This window comes from Eptesicus fuscus, chromosome 11, assembly GCF_027574615.1.
Source record: "Eptesicus fuscus isolate TK198812 chromosome 11, DD_ASM_mEF_20220401, whole genome shotgun sequence".
In the NCBI taxonomy this organism is placed as follows: domain Eukaryota; kingdom Metazoa; phylum Chordata; class Mammalia; order Chiroptera; family Vespertilionidae; genus Eptesicus; species Eptesicus fuscus.
The window spans coordinates 93,703,010-93,722,683 of NC_072483.1; the positions used below are offsets into that span (position 1 = coordinate 93,703,010).

The following is a 19,674-nucleotide window of genomic DNA, read 5'->3' on the forward strand; positions in this document are numbered from 1 at the left end:
AACTGAAGGGTGACGGGAACAGGAGAACCTTGATGACGGGAACTGAAGGGTGACGGGAACAGGAGAACCTTGGTGACGGGAACTGAAGGGTGATGAGAACAGGGGAACCTTGGTGACAGGAACTGAAGGGTGACGGGAACAGGAGAACATTGGTGACGGGAACTGAAGGGTGACGGGAACAGGAGAACCTTGGTGACGGGAACTGAAGGGTGACGGGAATAGGAGAACCTTGATGATGGGAACTGAAGGGTGACGGGAACAGGAGAACCTTGATGACGGGAACTGAAGGGTGACGGGAACAGGAGAACCTTGGTGACGGGAACTGAAGGGTGACGAGAACAGGAGAACCTTGGTGACGGGAACTGAAGGGTGACGAGAACAGGAGAACCTTGATGACGGGAACTGAAGGGTGACAAGAACAGGAGAACCTTGGTGACAGGAACTGAAGGGTGACGAGAACAGGAGAACCTTGGTGAAGGGAACTGAAGGGTGACAAGAACAGGAGAACCTTGGTGACAGGAACTGAAGGGTGATGGGAACAGGAGAACCTTGGTGATGGGAACTGAAGGGTGATGAGAACAGGAGAACCTTGGTGATGGGAACTGAAGGGTGATGGGAACAGGAGAACCTTGGTGATGGGAACTGAAGGGTGATGAGAACAGGAGAACCTTGGTGATGGGAACTGAAGGGTGATGGGAACAGGAGAACCTTGGTGACGGGAACTGAAGGGTGACGGGAACAGGAGAACCTTGGTGACGGGAACTGAAGGGTGACGGGAATAGGAGAACCTTGATGATGGGAACTGAAGGGTGACGGGAACAGGAGAACCTTGGTGACGGGAACTGAAGGGTGACAAGAACAGGAGAACCTTGGTGACGGGAACTGAAGGGTGACGAGAACAGGAGAACCTTGGTGACGGGAACTGAAGGGTGACGGGAACAGGAGAACCTTGGTGACGGGAACTGAAGGGTGACTAGAACAGGAGAACCTTGGTGACGGGAACTGAAGGGTGACGGGAACAGGAGAACCTTGGTGACGGGAACTGAAGGGTGACGGGAACAGGAGAACCTTGGTGATGGGAACTGAAGGGTGACGGGAACAGGAGAACCTTGGTGACGGGAACTGAAGGGTGACAAGAACAGGAGAACCTTGGTGACGGGAACTGAAGGGTGACGAGAACAGGAGAACCTTGGTGACGGGAACTGAAGGGTGACGGGAACAGGAGAACCTTGGTGATGGGAACTGAAGAGTGACTAGAACAGGAGAACCTTGGTGACGGGAACTGAAGGGTGACGGGAACAGGAGAACCTTGGTGACGGGAACTGAAGGGTGACGAGAACAGGGGAACCTTGGTGACAGGAACTGAAGGGTGACGAGAACAGGAGAACCTTGGTGACGGGAACTGAAGGGTGATGAGAACAGGGGAACCTTGGTGACAGGAACTGAAGGGTGACGAGAACAGGAGCACCTACTTGGAGAAGTTCTGTCGTAAAAACTCCTTTCTTTAGTATGTGAGTGCGCCCCAAATGTCTTACGCTTCCTGCCTATATTATTCATAAATATATGAAGAGTAAAATAAAATTAATATTATGTGAAGGAATCAAAATTGTCTTAGACATAATCAATACAAATGTGATATGGAAGATAACAACACTAAACACGTATGATTAATTCAACTGAAATGAGATCTATTTTTTAAAAAAAACTAAAATATCCTATATAATAAAGAGGTAATATGCAAATGGTCATCATGCTGTGATGCATAAGGACCGATGAGCAGGAGGGCGGGGCAGTGAGCTACAAGTGGTGGAGAGCTACAGGAGGGTGGGGCAGAGAGCTATGAGCAGCGGTGGGCGGGGCGGCCAGCTGAGGCAAGCAGCAGCGAGCTACTAGTACAATATAATATTCTACGTAGAGTGAAAGCAATGAATATATAGAAAATATATTCCATAAAAATGTTAGGAGGCACTCTAACAATTTAATAAAATATTAAAATGCAGCAGTTAAAATCAGAATTCTAAGTAAAAATATTAGTACAATTCATATACACATATAACCAAAATATTACCACAGAAATGTCATTAATAAAAAGAATGTGGTTATTAAAAGTAAGATTTACATGATTGAAGAACTCTCCATTTTCTACTGGGAGCTTCCGGGCTCAAGTAGATCCCACAGCTCATGTCCCCCAGGGCGGAGCGCAGGCAGGTGCTCGTCTGCAAGAGGCTCTGCGTTCATAACCGGGCCTGGCCTGGGTTCGGCCGGTGAGCGACGACGGCTGCGTGTGCAGGAGACCTGCGCCCTGTCTCGTACGAGGCAGCCAGGCCGGGCGGGGGGCACACCGCAGGCGGCAAGGTGGTGGGCGAGATCCCGTGCTGCTCAACGCCCCACGACATGGAGGAGCTGTCACCTCCGTCTCTAAGCGGGACCGTGAGCCTCAGCGGATGGCAGCAGTGAGCCTCAGCCTTGGTCTAAAGTCATCTGCGAGAGGAAGTAAACGGTCTGTGGACAGCATCCCGGTGGCAACCTGCCCTCCCAACAGTGGCTCAGCCGGGCAGCCAGCAGAGGGGGAAGTAGAAACAAGAATGCGAGATTCAGCCCACAGTGCAGTGGGCGGAGAGGGGGTATCGGGGAATTCAAATTCAACCTATTTGATAGAATAATAATGAAACGGCAAGAAAGAGCAACCTTTAGAGAGAGAACTGTGAGGTTACGCACAAGGGGAGGCGAACCCACGCTACCAGGCAGGCCGACGCGGTCTGCCCAAGGGGCAAGGACGGGGCAGGTGCACATGGGGAAAGTCTGGGCAAAAGGGTGGTGTTCCCTATTAAGTAACGACCATGCCCAGGACACACAGAGCCCTTGGTGAACCCAGTGCAGGGGTCACTAGAAACACAGGGGATCTGGAAGGGCGTGGCGAAGACTTCTCGACTGTTCCAGCGATTTGGAGAGAGGACACACACATGACCACCAGCAAGCCTTGCAGAAGGAAACACTGTTTATTGACGCTCCTTCCCGCCTCCAGATCCTCAATGACGGGTCTAGCTCGATACAGACTGTGTGGAGGTCATTCTTCCCCAGATGGTACAGAATGGAGAGTGACTTCTGAATTAACTCTATTCCTTAAGCCATACTAACCCCTTCCATAGGTATATTCCCTGCAACGGTGGAAAATAAATATACCGAATTTGAGAATTTTAACATACAAAAATGTTATAAGAACTTACTATTTGTCTACTAGTTTTACAGTTCCTGGAATACTATGTACTTTGCATAGGTTGAGTTAACTCCATCTCCAGACACAACATTATTTTCACATGAATTTCCATAGTTTGTTGTCTAGAGAGCCAGTTGTTCAGGAAATTTAGAAAACTCTGAGTATAACAGCATTAGAACAAACAGTAAAGCAGATGGATCCGCTACAAAGAGGAAGTTGAAGTTGAAGTACTGATAGAACTCTGGAGATACTTTGTGGAACTCTGAGGGTCAGAGATGTCTACTGATAGGAGAAATCGTCTAAGTCTGAAACCATCTGTCACTATACATTCCCTAAATGGTAAAACCAACTAAAAACCAAAGTTTGTTTTACTTAAATATTTAACAAAAATTTATTGCAAGATATATTTTTCACCGAATTTACAGTTTCAAGGAACATGGTACAAAACATAGTGCCATCAGCTCTGTCTAAACATTAAGTAGGTGCAAATACACAAAGATTAAAAAAAAAAAGAGCATACTTTACAACATACATTACAGTCCTATAAATATATTTTATGTACATTATACATACTCTTAAGACATCGACTTAATATACAGCATATATTGTGTTGATTTTGAAACGATTCAGTGCCTTGATACTAATATTCTATATCAGAAACTAGGAATTCATTTGCATCCTTAGACTTACAGGAGCTGCGTTCCTATCAGCGAGGCATGGTGTGGCTGGCTTCTCACCTTTCAAGGGGCAACACCCCCTTGGGTGAGCACCCACGCACACAGCCACCGTGTTCATTGATCTCTTTCCCTTTGACGGTGTGGCTAGAAGAGGGGCTGGAGTGGGATGACTGCGGGGTGGGGGGCGAGCAGGGAGGGGAAGAGGGCGTGGGGCAGAGCGGGGAAGGCCAAGGGGCTGGGATGAAGGACTGAGGCTGGAATGATGGGCATCGGAGGGGGCGCGACTAACGTGGGCGGGTTCCCGGGACAGAGCCTGGCGCCCAGGGGTCCTCTGGAGATGGGAGTTTGAGGTAAGGATGTCCCGGTGAGGGGGGGGCCCTGGGGCAGGAACCGTTGGTGCGGCTGGAGCACTTTCCAGGTCCCCGCCTGGTGGTGCAGGACGGCGTGGTGGATGGTGGTGACAGAGGTAGAGCGTAAGGGCGGCTGCAGAGGCACGCTGGGCGGGGCCAGGGCAGCGGCGGGGAAGGCCAGCTTGACCTTGTGGGCCAGCAGGCCCGGCTGGAGGATGTGCTGGTAGACCTCGCAGGGGAGAGCTTTGCATTTGTCAGGGGTTTCTATTGGGATCAGCAAGGCCTGTTCGGGCAGAGCCAACGGAGCCAGGATTTGCTCCGTGGTGACCAAGGCGTGGCCGCTGACCTGTGCTTCTTTGAAGGGCAGCGGTGGGTGAGCGTGAAGAATTCCTGACGGGAGACGCAGCCACGCGGGGGAGGCCTCGGCCGCGGCCGCCTTGCCCTGGGGGAGGGCCTCGGCCAGCTCGTAGTGGCCGAGGAGCGACTTGGGCGGGGGCTGCTGGAAGGTCTGGTCCACAGGAGGCACCTCGGGAGGCACCTGCTTTTCCCTGATACGAGCGGTCGGGCTTCTGTCCTGGCGCCCCAGCAGGCCGCCGGCCACTGCCTCCTCTGCTGGGGCGCCAGCTGCGGAGACAGAGGTGGGCTCAGCGGAGACCTCGGGCCTCGAGCCAGAGGTGGCCTCGGTGACCCAACGCTCAGCTCCCCCGTCGCTTCCAGAAGGCAGGGGGCTGCTGGGGCGGGAAGTCGGCGTGGCTTTTACTGGGTCTGTTTGCTCCGAGTTCCTGTCGACATTTGCCATGTCTTGTGGGCTTAGTTCCTCTTTTTTGTCTGCGCTCATCGACCCGCCCGGGGGGCCTACGGAAGCGGCCGCTTTCCCGGGAGGGTCTGCACGCTCCCTGCGCTCCAGGGCTCCACGTCTGGGGCGGAACCGGCCTCTTTTCCTCCTCCGTCTCCTTCTAGGCGTGACCGGCACAGGCGCTCGGGGTGGCGCCCCAAACCCTCCCGGTAAAGCATGCGGTGGGTTTAGACTTTCGTCCGACGAGTGCGAAGAGGAGTGTGGTCTTCGTTTTCGATGACATCTTTCGGGTTCGCTGACCAGAGAATGATAGCCCCGCTTGACGGCCTGATTCGGGGGCACGCAGTCCGTGCGCTTTGAAAGAAAGACGCACCCGTGACCCTGACCACAGCTGGGCACTGCGGCTTTGCAACTGCAGGACGTTCTGGCGTGTGTTAAACTACGTTCCCCAGAATGCATCGCTGTGGGACTGGACTGTCCATTTAAAACAGTCGAGTTCTCTGTACAGTGATTTTGAGAACTGATGGCGTCATTGTGACTGTGTTCAGCGTTCCACGTTTTACACGTTTCTGTTTCTCTGTTTTCACGCGAGAACAGAAATGCTGAGGTGGGCTCTTGATCAGGGAGCTGATGTGCGTCTAGCGGTGGCTCTACAGCTAAATCCCGCTTTTCTGAAACCGTTCCCAGCGGGTGTTTCCTCGTTGTGTCGGCGCAACTGTTCCCTGTCTCCATCCTGAAGGGGGTTACTGGTTCTTCGGCGTGGTCCCCCCGATGGTGGTGACACAACTTCCTTCGTTTCTTCTTTCTCCGACTTTTATGGAACCGGTGTTCATGCGTATCTTTCAACCTCGTTTTGTGGCCTTCCTCGTGAGTATTCTGTTTGACTTGCTTTTGAATAAAATGGTACCTTTTTGTTTTTCTGCTCCTACAGGAACTATGTTTGTACCTCTGATCTACAGTCTCATTTTTTCCAGCATCACAACTATCGGAGGGCGACTCTTCAGCGGAAAGAGGAGGGACGGGGGCGGATTCGTTTCTGCTTCCCCCACCGTCATCATCCGTGGGGCCTGTGACGGCGCTGCCCTGGACCGCCCAAACCTGCCTCCTGCAGACGTCCCCCCGCTTCTGCTGGGAACAAAGGCCACTGAAGGGCGGTTTGCTTTTCTCTAGATGGTTGCTGACTTTCGTGGACTTAAAGTCAAAACAGAGAGGGTTGCAGCTGTAGGAAACCGGTGGCTGAGCAGCTGTGTAGACTAGCATTTCCGATGGCCACTGCAGAACGGTGGACCCGTCTTTGTTGAGCACGGGAACGAACGGCTCGCAGGGTCTTCTAGAGAAATCTGGAGTTTCACGTGAAGTTACAGCATCCTCTTCAGAGATGGAAGGGGCCGACCTCTCCGGACCCTGGGGTTCCGTCTCAGCCTCGATGGTGGGTGCATCACCGTCCTTCGCCCGTTCCGCTGGGCTGGCTGGCAAAGCCGGGCCGTCAGCAGCCCTGCCGAGAGCTGCGCCCCTACTTCCCAGCGACTCGGAACCGGCACAGCTCTCCGACGTGTCTTCATTCCTCACAGCCTCTTCCGGGCGTGCTGGGTCTGCCGATGCCACCGGATTTTGACAATGACCTGCCTCCGGAGACAAAGGGAGTTGAAACTGGCGAGAGGAAGGCAATAAAAATGGGTCTTTTGCACAAGCAGCTTCTTTCGTCTCCTGCGTCGGAGCCGTTTCATTGCAGCTGCACATCCCCTCGGGCGGACGGAGGGAGCTGGCCTTCTCCTCGGGACTCCAGAGCTCGTCTGTCGGCGAAGGCCGCTGAAGGTGACAAGGACCGGGGACGAACCGCCTTCGCCTGCTCAGCCCTCGGGCCAGGGAGGCGTCGTCGCCGCCCTCAGAGAAGGCTGCGGCCGAGCACTCCAGCCGCACGGAGGCTTTCTTGGGAAACGCGAAGGAAAAGCCGGTCTTGTGTCTGTGGGCGCCCTGGGCTTGCTCGCCCAGCTGGCGAGTCTGCGCACAAGGATGGGCACTTCCCGGGTCTGCGGCTCCGGCCGTCCCCTCACACGCGCGCTCTTCACCGGGAATCCAACCACACCTGACATCCTCCCGGCGGGGCACCGAATCCACAACACGTCCCTGCGAGATGCCGTGGCGAGTTTCTCCCACAGTCACCGTCGTGGACTTGAACATGGGACCACTCCCGGGAGCTCTACAAAAGGTAGCAGACGTGACCACATTAGAGGGGGCGCGTTCGGGAAAATGCTCAAGCGCATCCCCCTGGGAAACGTCTGTGACATTTCCCCAGCGCCCCGAATCTCTGCAGGAATGACCGCCCCGGGGTTCAGGCGGCTGCCACGGTGCAGCTGCTGCCTGGGTCACCGTGTGGGCGACCGCGGCGGCAGGCGGGAAGCTGGTTGTACAGCTGTTTACAGCAAAGGCAGGGTCGCCGCGTGCTCTCAGCCAGTGCTCTTGACCAAGATTGTGTACCCCTGTCATCTCTTCAGTGACACTGCGAAGTACTGTAGAATTTTCTAAAATAAAATTACTTTTAACTCACAAATATTTAACATCAGTAATACTATATGGAGATTAGGAAGGGAATTAAAGAAAAACCCTCCATCATATATTTTTATTGATTTCAGAGAGGAAGGGAGAGGGGGAGAGAGAGAGAAACATCAGGGATGAGAGACAATCATTGATTGGCTGCCTCCTGCACGCCCCCCACTGGGGATCGAACCTGCAGCCTGGAATGTGCGCTGACCAGGAATGGAACCGAGACCTCCTGGTTCATAGGTCAACGCTCAACCACTGAGCCATGCTGGCCGGCCGGGCAAAATAGGCCTTTCTTTCCCTGTGCTGTGACAGTTTATGAGAAGTACCTGGTCATTGAACCCTGAGGGAACCACGGAAACCTGAGTCTCATTCTGATACAGAATAAATAGATGTCTCCCTAATGTCGATGTCCCGCTCCCTTTCTTTGTCATTCCATTACAGAAGGGGCCACCTCTCCTGCACACTCACCGCGCGCCTTCCTTCCTCAGCTCGGCCAGCCTGTGCAGGCGCTGGAGGGCCTTCGCCTGCTTCCTCTCATCCTTCCTGGATTTAGAGGCCACGTTTCGGGCAAATTCCCTTTGTTTCAGTTCTTTGAGTCTCTGTTGAAAAAGCAGGGGGAGATGAATAGTGTGTGGGTCTACGGCAATGTTCAAGGTGCTATCGTTTTTATTGTTGAACTTTCCCGATACGTCACTTTGTTTAACCTCGTTTAAGGAAAACACAACGTTTGTGACAACCCACTTCAAACATAATATGTCCTCACCCTTTTGGCTTGAGAAAATGCCAAAACATACTATTACCTCATATGAAAAGATCTACCTAAGCCGGAGGCGAGAGGAATTGAAAACTTGTGTTACCGAAAACCGGAGAAGAACCAAGCAACGCTTAGAGAGATGGAGTTACATTTATTACGTGCGGGCTCAGAGGAAAATGTCTCTCAAATTCTGGGCCTCAACATGGAGGAACTTTCCCTATTTATATGTTTTTACCTTCTTTGTCTCCCAAATATGGGGTGTTTCCGGCCTCCTTTGCAAGTTCTTAAAGAGCCCTTATGTGCTGGGGCTTTGAGACCTCAACCAAAGGCCTGGCCTGGTGCCAGCACTGATAACTCCGTCCGGGGAAGGTTTAATGGCCTCTCTGAGGTGGGAGTAGTCTTATTTTCCTTATTATTTAAGCAAGCAAGCATCTACAGAAGCCAAATTGCAGGGTTAAAATGTCAAACAGCAGTTTTTATATCAGATGGCTGCTTCACTTGCATTGCTGCTCCTTGGCCGTTTCCTGCCAAGGTTTCTCTGCCTGATTCAGACACGCGGTGGGAATCCTGCAAACCCCTAATTTTCAAACAAAATTAGCTCGTGAACCTCAGTTATACATAACATAGGCATCTGGCAGTTTTCATATGTTCTAAGAAGAGTAAATGCCTTACATTAGTCCATAAGATAAATGGCCTTTACTAAGGGCATTTAAAACAATCCCTCCTCTCAAATATTAGGTATATTTCCCAAATAATTCTAGATATGAGAATACAATTAGTAGTGTTTTGTGTAAACTCTTTTCACACTAGGTGTATTTCTCATCTGTATTAATGGGCTCATTTTGGGGGTTTAAGGCTAGAAAAGGAGTATGCCAACTGGAACAGAATCGATAAACAGCATGTGGCCGTATTTAAGAGACACCAAAGTGATCCATGTCCCGAATATCGCACTACCGTCTTTCCCCGTCGCGTGTATCGTTACTAAAAATGATGAAGGTACTGTATCTCCTCCTCATGAAGCTCACGTCATTATCCAATTGTGAGCCTTAGAGTAAGGCTCTAAGAGAATAAAACATATACTAATCACATTCGGAAGTGATGGAACAAAGTTTTAATAAATGCCTTATACATATACGCTGATGTGTGCCAAGGCTTAGGACAATGCTTGGTGTATAAAATGATGGCTTAATAAATATTTGTTGATTTATATGTGAATCCTTTTAGATCCTTCAAATTAGAAATTTTCCTCCCTCAAAAATTAAAGTAATACTAATGAAATAATATTAGACTCCTGGGAATCCTGAATTGTATCTGCTTAATTCCACCTGCATAGTATCATAGCTTAAGCTTCAAGTAAACTTTAAGATTTATTTTTATTTTAAAAAATATATATTTTATTGATTTTTTACAAAGAGGAAGGGAGAGGGATAGAGAGCTAGAAACATCGGTGAGAGAGAAACATCGATCAGCCGCCTCCTGCACACCCCCCACTGGGGATGTGCCCACAACCAAGGTACGTGCCCTTGATCGGAATCGAACCTGGGACCCTTCAGTCCGCAGGACAATGCTCTATCCTCTGAGCCAAACCAGTTTCGGCGAAAACTTTAAGATTTAATTGATGGGGTTTCTATAAGATGTGTATAATTATTTAAAATAATTATTTAAAAACAAAGTGTTCTCTTGATTGCAGTCTTTCTATCTGTACACACAATTCCATCAACTCAGCGACAGCCTTCCTGATAAAGTGAAGAAGCTTGCCTCGTATTTAGGGAATATCCAGCAATTGAGCTTTTAGGCCTGCCCAAACACATTGTTTAGTTTTAGGCTAGCATTTATCAGTCTTTGTATCCTTTCTTGTATTTTTTCTGCAGCAAAAATGAAGTCCTACATCATATTTTATATCTGGGAGAGTAATTTTGAAAAGTAAATAGTAGAAACCAAGTAAATTCTTTAGAGAGTGCCAAACAGAAAGAAAACTTAAGTTCCACACAAATAAATATACAAGATAATAGCTGCGAGGCTTCATGGAAATGTCAACGCTATTTCTAAAGCTTCCGCAACCATTTATTGAGAATCACTCAGAAGAAATCCTTAGTGATAAATGTCAAGTCAGAACGGCAGTCAGCAAGAATTAGAAAATTAGAATGTTGAAAGGAGTTAGGAGGAGGATGTGGTGTAGCTACTGTATCACAAATCACATTATAATGCACACTGGCATATCATTCAATAGCTCTGCATGTAGAGAAAGGAAAAACCTAAAGAATCAATAACCTCTGGTCATGATGCCATCTCAGAAGGCCCACTCCACTTTCCCGCTGACTTCCGTCTACTGATCTTTAGAGCACCAAATGCCACAGGGCAACACAGGTCATCCACCTCAAACACGGTCTCAGGAAGTCCACGGTGTCGGAAAGTTATGATGACCCTGCCTGTAGATGAGCCTCGCAAAGGTTTAATCAGCGTAAGGAGAGGGAGAGAGAGACAGGGAGAGAGGCACTGACTCATTAGTTTGTGCTTAAACTTTTAGGTAAAGTACATTGCTTTACAACTGCAAACCAGAATTTCACAAACATTCTTATGCCTATGTTTTGTACATCTATTTATATCCCAAAGGTAGGTGGTTCCTACAAACAGAACTATTGGAATAAAAGTTACACACGTGCACTTTTTTAGGTTTTCCACAATGCTGTTTATAACTTTACACCATTTTAAACGCTTCCCAGCAGTATATGAGTACACTAGAGGCACGGTGCACAGAGTCGTGCACCCGTGGGGTCCCTTGGCCTGGCCTGCGGGGATCGGGCCAAATCTGGCTCTCCGACATCCCCAAGGGGTCCCAGATGGTGAGAAGGCACAGGCCAGGCCAAGAGACCCCACCGGTGCACAACTGGGGCCAGGGAGGGACTGCGGGAGGGCTCCAGGGCATGTATGGCCTGTCTCGCCCAGTCCCGATCAGCCAGACCCCAGCAGCAAGCTAACCTACCGGTCAGAGCATCTACCCCCTGGTGGTCAGTGTGCGTCATAGCGACTGGTCGAATGGTCAATTGGTCGGACACTTAGCATATTAGGCTTTTATTGAATAGGATATCATATCCAATGTTGGGTAGCATCACTGTTACTATATTTAATTGATAGTCAGTAAGTGATGTATCCCCTGACCAGTGTGGTTCAGTGGTTGAGCATCAACCTATGAACCAGGAGGTCATGGTTCCATTCCCGGTCAGGGCCCATGCCCAGGTTGTACGCTCAATCGTCAGTGTGGGGCGTGCAGGAGGCAGCCGATCAATGATTGTCTCTCATCACTGATGTTTCTATCACTCACTCCTTCTCCCTTCCTCTCTGAAATCAACCAATAAAAATATGTTAACAAAGTAAGTGATGTATAATGAATACTTTGCCTATAATTCATGTGTTTAACAAGATGGAATATTTTATATACATATTAGCCATCTGTAATTATTTAGAACTGCTGTTGTTCGATAGAATTTATTAAGCAATATTATATACATTACTTTTATTGAAAAAGGATCACATGAGCAGCCACGGCTAGCTTTATTTCCTTATTTAGAGAAGACAAAGCTGAAGCCAAGGACATTACAGAGACGTGTCCTGAGTCACACGCGAGTGGGAGAACAGGCTGGGCCCTTCCTCACGGTCTCAGCAACACGGACCTTCACTCACCAGGGGCGACCCGCTGAGTGCCATCTGCCGGCAGCAGAGACACCCCAGCCCCACCCGGCACCGTTAGCGAGGGCGTCTGCCAGGCGCCCGGAGGCAGGCGATGGCACTGGGCAGCTTCCTTCCTGAACAGGGCAGCGTTTTGTTCCTCCAGGAATGGACATCAACTCTGGATACAGACTTGCCTTCCCTCCATGCGATGCTTCTGTCAAAACCGCAATCCAGAAGCGTGCAGATGGCATGCCTTACCCGTCGTCAGGGTGTCCCGCACGCACCGACTGCGCTGACCCAAGGGTGGGCGGTCTGGCTGTGACGTGTGTGAACACTGCCAATTGCCTTCCCTGAACACACCCCTCTACTTCATTAACAGAATTCGAATATCCGGGGAGAGAAAGGTACTCACTAAAATAATAAAGACCTCAGCCTCCTTTGTAAGAGTGGCCATGTGACCGTTTTCACTAGCTGAATTATAAGCCAATATTGCTGAGGCGGATATCCCTAAAAAAACAAAGTCAAGTCTCAGAAGAGAAATTCCCTTGCTGTTTCTTTAACCAGGTTTCTTTCCTACCGATGTGCAATGGTGAGACCTAGGTGGGCAGCAGCCAGCTTTCACCTGCGAGGCTGCTGTCTAACAGAGAAGGCCTGGATGTTAAGGGTAACAGAGGAAAACAAACAAACTCCTTATAGCATCAACTAGAGACCCGTGCAGAAATTCGTGCACAGGTAGGGTCCCTAGGCCTGGCCAGCGATCAGGGCCGATTGGGGCCTTCCGACCTTCCTTCATTCCACGCCGCCCCCTGGTGGTCAGCACGTGTCATAGCGAGCGATCCAACTCCGGGTCTCCCGAGGGGACAATTTGCCTATTAGCCTTTTATGTAGATAGACTGGGCTCCTGCATCAGAAGCGCCTCGTGCACTGTAAGGGCCCATGGATGCTTGTCAGACTGCATCGGCACAGGAGGGCGTGATGAACTTCCCTATGCAATAGAAGACTTCACACAACTGAGAACAGAAATCTCAGCACGATCCCTGGCAGTTCAGGGAAAGCGATGGAAGCTCGAGTACAAGAACAGTGACACTTGCTTCATCCTAGGACTGACTACCTATGTCACTTGGGAGAAAACAATAAAACGTAAGCCAGCTGTACTTGAGTTTTCCCTTACTGGCACTGACTATAATCCTAACTTGTAGACCCACTTAGGAGATGTGGGACTGGATGACTCACTTCATAGTCTTAGACCACTTTCTCCTCCTTCGAAGTCTCTGATGATCCCTAAGTTCCTACTAATTTCACATTTTTAGTTCAATGTTTCTATTGCCATCTTCTGGGATGGAATTGGTCGGTACTGAATAAAATATGATTAGAGCAATAAGAATGGCCTTGTTAAGTGTTTTTCCTACTACAAGTAAATTCATTATTCTTTTGAATGGTTCCAATACCTCCGTTTCTAGTTATATGCTTCTTAGTAAGTTAATATATTACCCACTATTACTGTTTGAACAGGCTTAAAATTTCCCTTGAATTCCCAAGAGTTGCTTCTATCAAGAACTATTTTCAATGGCTTTTGAAAAAAATCTAAGTATGCTTTCTATCTTGCAGAGAAGTAATATCCTCAAAGAATTACAACTCAATCACCAACTCTATTTCCCGAATCAATTTAGCCTTCTTGGAAGACAGCATTCAGCGAGTGCTTTAGAATGTCAGCAAATGTATTCCTTCAGAGGAGGTTAAGGTATGCGAGTGAATGGATCACACTTACCGTGTAATTTCCTTCTAGCCATTATTTAATCAATGCTATTCTGCTGAGTGAACGAGTGGAGGGCTCTCTCTACGTTTCTTTTCCCATTACCATCGCGGATGTGCAGCCTTCCGACTTCTCTCCTGGCAGCTTTAAAGGAATCTAATCTCTTAATGCATATCAGACCCGAACACTCTCTCTCCCCGCGACCGCTCCTTCTTTAAATTCCATTAACGCGAGTTTCTCTTTGTGGACAGAAATCGCATACTAGTTCGAACAGGAACGTATCTGCAGGCTGTTATGTCTAGAACGGACCTCTCGGCCACTCGGTTCGTTTCCTCAGTGCTGAGTCAGAGCCCCTCGTGCGCTGTCAGGGCCAGGAACGCTCCTCGGCGTGAATCGGCACAGGAGGGCGGTGATGAACTTTCTCACGCGATAGAAGACTTCACACATTTGCTCACAGAAATCTCAGTACGATCTCTGGGAGCACAGGGGAAGCCATGCAAGCTCCAGTATAAGAACGCGGACACTTGTATTTTTAAAAAATACAAAAACCACCTGAGTGGCCAGGAAAGGAAGAACAGTTAAGAATTATGATTCAGTTTCGTAAGGAAATACTAACGTGGCTGCGACCAATAATGCTAACAGTTGTAAAATATGAGAAATATTGTTGTATTATGATAGTGATTTAAAAAATAGCATGCTGATAATTTTACATCATCAATTATATCACCATCTATAGCAATAAATGCACAAATACATCCATTGATGTATTATCAAGTATATCTGTATCTATAGAAAAAAATGCTAGAAGATACACAAAATGTGATATTTCTTTTTGTCAGGTAAATCAGAAGAATTGTACTTTTATTTTCCACTATATGGTATTTTTCCATTTTTCATTACTGGTATGTTTCTTTAAGGATTATTCTGGCATCAGAAGAGATGTACTTCTGTGGTGAATGCATACGTCATCCGATGGCAATGAGGACCAACCTCATGACCCTCGGGATCTCCACCTCCTTTCCTGGCCTCATAGTCTAACAGAGACATACACGTCTGCTGTGGGCCGCACCAGACTCCGAGGTTACAATTCTTTTTTTTTTTTTTTTTTTTAACAAATGTATTTTTATTGATCTCAGAGAGGAAGGAGGAAGGGAGAGGGAGAGAGAGAGAGAAACATCAATGATGAGAGAGAGTCACTGATCATCTGCCTCCTGCACGTCCCACACTGGGGATCGAGCCCGCCACCCAGGCATGTGCCCTTGACCGGGAATTGAACCGTGCCCTCCTGGTTCACAGGTCGACGCTCAACCACTGAGCCATGTCGGCCGAGCAATTCTGTCTAATCATTCTATATGAGAGAAGCACTTAGAACATACGGAACTGAAAATTAAATTCAAATTGATTCGTCATGGGTGAGCAGACAGGCCCTAAGTGTGATGACACTTGCTGATGTAGAATTCGTGAATCTGAGATCCAGGAAGGCCAATACAAGTCACCTGTCCAAACCCTCGTTTGTGATGCAGACCCGGCGCCCTGGGAAGGCGGAGCTGAAAGATAGGGAGAGGAGAGCGGACGGCGGTTCCAGGGAGGCGTGGGGCTGGGGCAGTGACAGGGGTGAAGGGAGTGAGAGGTGCCGAATGGCAGGGACCGAATAGCCCGGGGGTGTGAGGTGCAGCACAGGGAGCGCAGTCTCTCATATTGCGGTGACCACGGACGGGCCAGCTGGGCACGGGGAACATCGAGGGGAACACTATGTAACCACATGCTTGTTAGTCACGGAGCTGTGCACCTAAAACCAATAGAAATAATACTGAAACACACACACACACACACACACACACACACACACACACCGCTTCTGCCACAGCAGATGCTCATGATGGAGCAGCCCCCGGTACTCAAATGCACTCAAACACACATACAAATGCACGTTTACACAGCTTCAAAATGGACGTGTTAAGTGTGCAATTTTAAGTATTTCCAGCTACCACAGCATCATCTCCGGTGATTTAGAAGGTGTGTCTCCCTCTAGGGTCCAATGCCCCTGGGCGTTATAAAAAGTGACCTTCTGGCCCAGCCTGTGTTGCTAAGTGGTGAGTGTTGACCTATGAACCAGGAGGTCACGGTTCTGGTTCTATTCTGGTCAAGGCACCTGCCTGGGTTGTGGGCTCGATTCCCAGTGTGGGGCGTGCAGGAGGCAGCTAGTCAATGATTCTCTCTCATCATTGATGTTTCTCTCTCTCCCTTCCTCTCTGAAATCAATAAAAAACATATAAATTTTATTTAATTTAAAGTGAGCTTCTGGACTTCAGATTCATAGCCTAGATCCTGCCTGATGCCCCCAGCTCACCTCTGGACAGTCTACAGTACCCCAACTTCACTAAAAACGGAACGGGAAAGGTCCTGTGATCACCTCAGCGAGTGTGATCTTGTGGCACCTACGGCTGAATGAAGCGGAGGGTAGCAATAGCTGGTAAGGTATTCTCCAAACACACACACCAAGGCACACACATTTCCAGATACCCAGTTTACACGGTGAAGCATGTGTGTAATAAAATATCTTAGGTTTTTAGGAGGAGGAACAATTTTCTCAGATGTATCAACCTCATTGGGAACAACATTCCAGAATCATTTCATAAAGCAAATGCCAGGAAATGCAGAATGAAATCAGTATTATTTTCTGATGCATTTTAATGTTCAAATCAAGCAATAACGTATGCATATGCGTGCCTTAAGGAAGACAAGGAGTGTTATTTCCACCAAAACATTCCCTTCAACTGGTGTGCCACGGAACTACTACCAGGAAGGAGAAAGGCCAGGCCAGCCCTTCATGTGCTCAACCAGGATGCCTACGAAGGAAGCTAACTCCGTCCCTGCACGGCCTGCCTGAGCGCAGCTGTTGAGATGAGAGAATGAAAGGAACCACAGAAAATATATACATCGGGTTCATAAGCACTTAGGTGATCATTTCTCCCCCCTCTTCTTACTTATGCTCAACAACACTAAACTGACATTCACGGGTGATACTGGTGAGTGATGGCTATAAAGGAACAGATCCTTAACGGGTGATAATTGAGACTGCTAGGCGCCAGCACACCAGGGCGCTGGCCTGCATAGGGGCACTGATAAACGTAAAGGGGATGGGAAAATGCAATCTGCATCAGTAACTGCTGACCTCGTCATGCCTTTGAACTCATGCTTGCAGAGCATTGAAAAAAAATCCGCCTTGGATTTACAATTGATAGGGAAATAAAACAACATCAAAATAAACTAAATTAGGCACCCATTAAGGACTTATTTAACCAATCACCCTGGTTATTTTTAGCATCTCATTTTTTTTCATGATTTATAGTAAATGCTTTATATAAAGAACTAGAAGTAAATTCATTTATATTTGATAAATATCATTAGCCGATTAAAATATTTAAACATTTATACATTTGAATATATTTAACAGATCCCAAGCTGCAGAATACAAGTTTTGAAAATACTTCCAATCACTAAAAGGCAACTGAATAGAATCTCTGTATTAACAGTCTATTTCAGACTTCACATTTGGCGCTTTTCTAAGTCTTTTACTATGTCATTAAATTATCATCCCAGACTGTCTCTAAAAACCGTATAACAAAGGAAAATAAATAGAAAATGTCCTGTCCGCAGAGTGCCCAGGATTCAGACTGTCAGAGGAAAGCCCAGCAGCTCCCGGCCCTCCCTCACCTGCTTGTGCGCGTGGTCGTAGGAATTGATGTGGTTGTCGAACTCCGGGTGCTTGTGGTACTGCTTGTCGCAGAGCTCACAGTAGAAGTTGGCCTTCAGGTCCCCCAGCGCTTTGGCGATGGCGTTCTCCTTCTCCGCATAATCCTGGAAAACACGGTTCCAAAGGAGGAACGGTCAGCTCTCCCCCGAGTTTATTTCCTTCTGCTGGTTGCCAACTAGCTGAGAAGAGTAAGAAGCATAACTTCACAGGCAACCAGCACAAGGCAGCCAACACCAACCAACCCGAGGAGAAGGAATCATGGGTTAAAGACAGTGAAAGGTTAACAGAAGCGGCCAAAATAGTGAAGGGAAGAACAGAAGAAATACCGAGAAGAAAAATAAACCACAGAGAGAAATGGAACCCCTGCTCGAACACGTTGCCATGCTATGATAGCATAGAAACAAGTGACAATTAGAGAGCTATGTTGACTCAACAGTCAGGTAACAGAAAACATCTAACTGAATTCTGAACAAATCTAAAATGTGTTTTTTTTTTTTATCAAGCCCATATGGATTACATCAACATTCAAGTTTCTTTATTTGTGTTTATTTGTGTCCTTAAATATCCATGGAGTAACATACCCATCACAGCTAGATTTCATTTCACTAATCTGTTCACCCGACTCAGTCAATCTAGGTTGAACATTCAAATATTCTCTACTCTCCCAGAAGTTGGGTTCTTTTCTGCCAGTTCTTTACCTAAACTGGAGAGGATTAAACTGTCTAAGCAGAATGCGTTCATCACAAATAAAGAGGGCTCTATAACCAAGCCCCGGGAACGATGGAAAATGCAGCCAGTTATCGGCGTTCATTTACAAGCCCCAAAACAGCACAATGTTGACCGTGGCTTTTAGGGTTTCTTAACTCTAAATGTGCTTGCTGTGACATGCATGCCTCCTCAAACGCTAACGTTGCCAGACATGAGTGCATTTTACACGCGTGGAAACCCTGTCCAAGTCTTTCACTGAAGTGCTGCTATGGAGACCTAAACATCAATCTCTACCACATTAGAAGTTCTGTATTGAACTTCTAATTTACAGATCCTCTCCGACTCAATTCCTTTAAAGTCCCAAACACCATATCCCCGGGCCTGACAGGCTGCTCTCGAACACTCGCGGGGAATCGAACGCGGAGATTCAGTGGCACACTCCTCTTTGTGGCCATGGCAATTGTCCTTTTCACCGAATAGAGAGACTGGGGCGGCCACACAGTTTGAATGTTTAAATTACTTCTACAAGCCCGGCCGGCGTGGCTCAGTGGCTGAGCGTCGACCTATGAACCAGGAGGTTAGGGTTTGATTCCCAGTCAGGGCACAAGCCCGGGTTGGGGGCTCGATCCCCAGTAGTGGGGCGTGCAGGAGGCAGCCCATCGATGATTCTCTCTCATCACTGATGTTTCTATCTCTCTCTCCCTCTTCCTTCCTCCCTGAAATCAATAAAAATATATTAAAAATAGGTAAATTACTTCTACAAAGTTTAAAAGCAGTATACTAACTATAATTCAGTGAATGGCAAATTCTTGCCTTACATTATTGTACTGTTTGGGTCCACAGCCTATATCATAATTTCACATCATCTGTTTGTATACCTTGTAGTACCGGATAAATACATCTGCCATAATCTATACATACACTGCCCACTTTCTCACTTTTAAAAACAATAATCATTGTTATATTTTATTAGTTTTATCAACTGCATAGCAAGAGGCGATAAAATGCAAAATCACTCCAATTGTTACATAACTATATCGATTTCAAGAATTAATTTACCATTTCTTGGCAGATTTGTGGTGACTCTATTTTTTGATGACTTCCCCAATACATAAAAAATGTTAGCTTAAAAAATATGAAAATAACTCACATACATGTAAACTGCTTACTGAATTTTATAAAATCTTTAAAGTATTATTTTTGTGGATTAGCCAATTTAAATGAAACAAAAATTAGTACCATGATTTCATGGCTAACATGTGCAAAGCAGAGATAAAATTCCCATCAATGTAAGTAATAACAGCAACACATTTGGGTTCAAAGCTGAATTACTTCTCCAAACAATATTCTCTTGAAGAGCAGTTTCTTTGCTAGTTGATTTCCCCCATTAATTATACTTTAAGTCCAGCTATTTCCTCTCTTTAAATATTTGGTTGTTGCTTTTCGGGG

At 47.5% G+C, this 19,674-nt stretch overlaps 1 protein-coding gene across 1 annotated transcript in view; it reads right to left on the reverse strand.

The window, feature by feature from the left end:
• Positions 1-4,038: 4,038 nt before the first annotated feature.
• ZNF804A (zinc finger protein 804A) overlaps positions 4,039-19,674 on the reverse strand; it is a 107,985-nt gene continuing 92,349 nt past the window's right edge. The window contains exons 2-4 of the mRNA XM_008146582.3: positions 17,478-17,621; positions 8,053-8,183; positions 4,039-7,240 (exon numbers count right to left, since the gene is read on the reverse strand). Of these exons, the coding sequence (XP_008144804.2) occupies positions 4,039-7,240; positions 8,053-8,183; positions 17,478-17,621 (3,477 nt within the window). The remainder of the gene's footprint in view (positions 7,241-8,052; positions 8,184-17,477; positions 17,622-19,674) is intronic.